Source organism: Condylura cristata, unplaced genomic scaffold, assembly GCF_000260355.1.
Source record: "Condylura cristata isolate star-nosed mole 26May11 unplaced genomic scaffold, ConCri1.0 scaffold00006, whole genome shotgun sequence".
Lineage (NCBI taxonomy): Eukaryota > Metazoa > Chordata > Mammalia > Eulipotyphla > Talpidae > Condylura > Condylura cristata.
In genome coordinates this window covers 1,650,339-1,653,378 of record NW_004567107.1, presented here as the reverse complement: position 1 = coordinate 1,653,378, position 3,040 = coordinate 1,650,339, and the positions used below count along the sequence as shown (strand labels likewise).

At 68.7% G+C, this 3,040-nt stretch overlaps 1 protein-coding gene across 1 annotated transcript in view; it reads left to right on the top strand.

Annotated features, from left to right (window-relative positions):
• The first annotated feature begins 1,911 nt into the window (after window positions 1-1,911).
• The window catches only part of GTF3C5 (general transcription factor IIIC, polypeptide 5, 63kDa), a 9,347-nt gene continuing 8,218 nt past the window's right edge, over window positions 1,912-3,040 (top strand). Inside the window, exons 1-2 of the mRNA XM_004677234.2 lie at window positions 1,912-2,157; window positions 2,795-2,993. Coding sequence (XP_004677291.1) covers window positions 2,797-2,993 — 197 coding nt within the window. The 5' untranslated portion in view covers window positions 1,912-2,157; window positions 2,795-2,796. The remainder of the gene's footprint in view (window positions 2,158-2,794; window positions 2,994-3,040) is intronic.

Below are 3,040 nucleotides of genomic sequence, written 5' to 3'. Positions count from 1 at the left end.
TCAAGAACGGTTGGTCTGTAAGAGAGGAGGGATGTGGAACCCGGCCCTCCTTGCTAGGGCTATTGTCTTGGTGCCCAGGGCTTCTGCTGGCCAAACTAAATACAGGGTCAGGCAGGGGCCGCCCATCAGGGCGCAAGACCTGGTTTGGGGGACTTACGGGAGCCGGGAGCCAGGACCTGCGGCAGGCAGACGTGCACTGGCACGATCCCCAGAACCTCCCACTTGTGAAGACTAGCCGAAAGTCAGGCAGGAATAGGGACCGGGGACAGTGAGCTTTGATTAGCAGGAACTATGGACGTCCCCCCCCTCCAGTCCCGAGTCTCCACCCCAGCTGGCCCCAGACCGGATGAGGCACCCCACACATGTACATTCCCCACCTGCTTGCGCACCTTGGCGGGACCCATTCTAAGTGAAGGTGACACGACCCCGATGGGGCTGCACCTTTGAGGGATCGGCCACGAGCCCGGGCCGTGAGCTTCCCTTCGCCCCACGTGGCTCCCTCCCCAGGCTGCCACCCGCAGGCCACCGAGGGACAGAGCGTGGGGGTACTGGCTCTAAAGCAGTGACGCTGGGGTGCGCGTGCCGGCCCCTCCTAGGGCAGGTAGACGCTGCCACCGCCCGCGTGGGACAAGGCAGTCCCCGCTTGCTCAGAGGCCTGCGCAGACAGCTGCCGGGAGGCGGCCCAGTGCTGTCGCCCACACCTTGATGGCCTCTCCTCAGAGACGCCCACCTGCCCGTCCTGCCTGGAGGGCCCTGGCGGTGAACCCTGCCTCCTCACCCCGTTAACTCCGATCTCAGTTAGCTCGGCGTGTTCCTGTCTTAGCCGAGACTGAAAGTCGCTGTGAGCGGGGCTTGTCCGGGCCTCCCTGCCACGGGCGCCGCTTCCAGACTAGTTTCCAGGCACGACCGAGTCCCCAGGTCTGGTGCAGTGGCCATTCCTGTTCCCGTTTTAGCTGATGACACAGGGAAGGTGGCCGGAGGCCCGCCCTCTGCCGCGCGGGCCCTGCCGCCGCTTCCCCGGCCGCTCCGTCCAGAGCCTGACCTTGGCGTAGAGCACAGATGCCGCCGCGGCCCATCAGTGGCGTCTGCCCTTTCGCCCTGTGCTCCCGCGGCCGCCAGCCCCTGCTGTCCAGCCGCTACAACCTGGGCCTGTGGAAGAGAGCCCGGCCGCTCACTCGGGCCCTCCGTGGCCCTGGGCACCTGCTCCGAGCCAGGCCGCCTGCGGGTCCCCCCAGCCCGGGAGGCTCAGGCATCCGCCTGGCCAGGAGGGGTTCTCCAGCCCCAGGCGTTGCCTGAGCGCCTCCCACGGCGGGCAGGCCCTGTCCTACCTCGGTGCTGCGCCCGCAGAGCCGCGAGGTGATGACGGGGCCCAGTGAGCTGTCGGGTGGCGCTACCAGATTCACCCTGACGCCTGCGCGGGGCACGCGGCTGAGTGCCTGGCCGAGAGCTTTGCGTGCCGGCGTTTAATATTTGGGGCAGTCCTGTGAGTCAGGCTCCGGCTGCCCCCTCTGCCGGGAGAAGGGGCCCAGACGCGGGGCAGATGAGTAGCAGCCAGTCAGAGCCCCCTCCTTGCGCCTCGAAGTTTCTGCATGTGGCTGAATACCAAGATGCTGGGCGGGGGCAGTCTGCAGATGGGACGCCCTGCACAAGGCTCAGGACACCCACACACCCGGGTCACAAGGCTCAGAACCCCATAAACGCGGTCGGTGATACCGCCCCAGGCCGCGCCGGGAGAGTCGTGTGACCCCGAGTTGCGCCTCGGTAGCTGCTGGCTCTCCCTGCCCATCAGCTGTACAGCCCCGACGAGGGAGGGACTGCCCGTGGGCTGGACCATGAGTCTGGGAATGAAGGGCTGAGTGTCGGTCGGGGCGCCACCGGCCTGCCGGGGGCAGCAGCTCCTGGCCACGGGCCCCGGCCCACGTGTGTCCTTGGCCTCGCCACAGATCTACGCGGACCCCACCAAGAGGCTGGAGCTGTACTTCCGGCCCCAGGACCCCTACTGCCACCCTGTGTGCGCCAGCCGCTTCAGCACCAGCAGCCTGCTGCTGCGCATCCGGAAGGCCAGGCAGCCGGGGGGCCAGGGCCCCGAGACCCGCCCGGCGGCCGCCTTCCACATAGAGATCCTGGGCATCATCTCCACCATTTACAAGTTTCAAGGTCTCTGCCAGACAGGCCCAGCACTTGGGTGGGTTTGGGCCCCGCCCCGCCTGAGCCGCGTGCGGGGGCAGGGACAGGAGCACTGCCCAGTGCGGCCAGCGGCTCCCCGCCCGGCGCCGGTGCCCGCCACCTGCACCCCTGTGCTGCTTCTGAGCAGCTGCCCCCTTTTTAAGCCCACCATGGGGTCCCAAATAAAAGTGGCCTCAACTTCCCACCCGGTGGCGCCGAGCCTGTTCCTGGGCACGGCTGCTGCCGGTCTCGCTCCCCACAGCCGCCATCAGCCGGCCATCGCTGCCCTGCGGCACCGCGCCTGCCTTTGCGCCTCAGCAGACCGATAGGCCCGAGGGTCCTCCGTGGGTTTGCTGCCACGGAACCCCAGTCAGGAGGCGGGAAGGGGGGCTGGGAAGGGACCTACGGGAACTCTGGGGCCGTCTAGTTGCGCCTGCCACGCAGGGGCCCAGACAGGGAAAGCGCGAAACGGGCCCACGGGTGGGCGTCCACGTGTCGGCCACTCGGGCCCGTGGGGCCGCCCACCGTGGGGCCGGGTTCCCCAGGGATTCATCTGCGCACTCGGGACCGCGGGCCGGGCCGGGCCTCCCCGTGCCGCTCGGTGGGCGTGACGGCCGCGTCCCTTCAGGGATGTCTGACTTCCAGTACCTGGCGGTGCACACGGAGCCCGGCGGCCGGCACGTGTCCATGTACGACAAGGTGCTGCTGCTGCGGCCCGAGAAGGAGCGCTTCTTCCAGCAGACCCTGCCGCTCTACATCCCGCCGCCCATCTTCTCGCGGCTGGACACGCCCGTGGACTACTTCTACCGCCCGGAGACGCAGCACCGGTGAGCAGCCCGGGGCTCAGAGCGGGGCCGCCGTGCCGCGCGGGGCA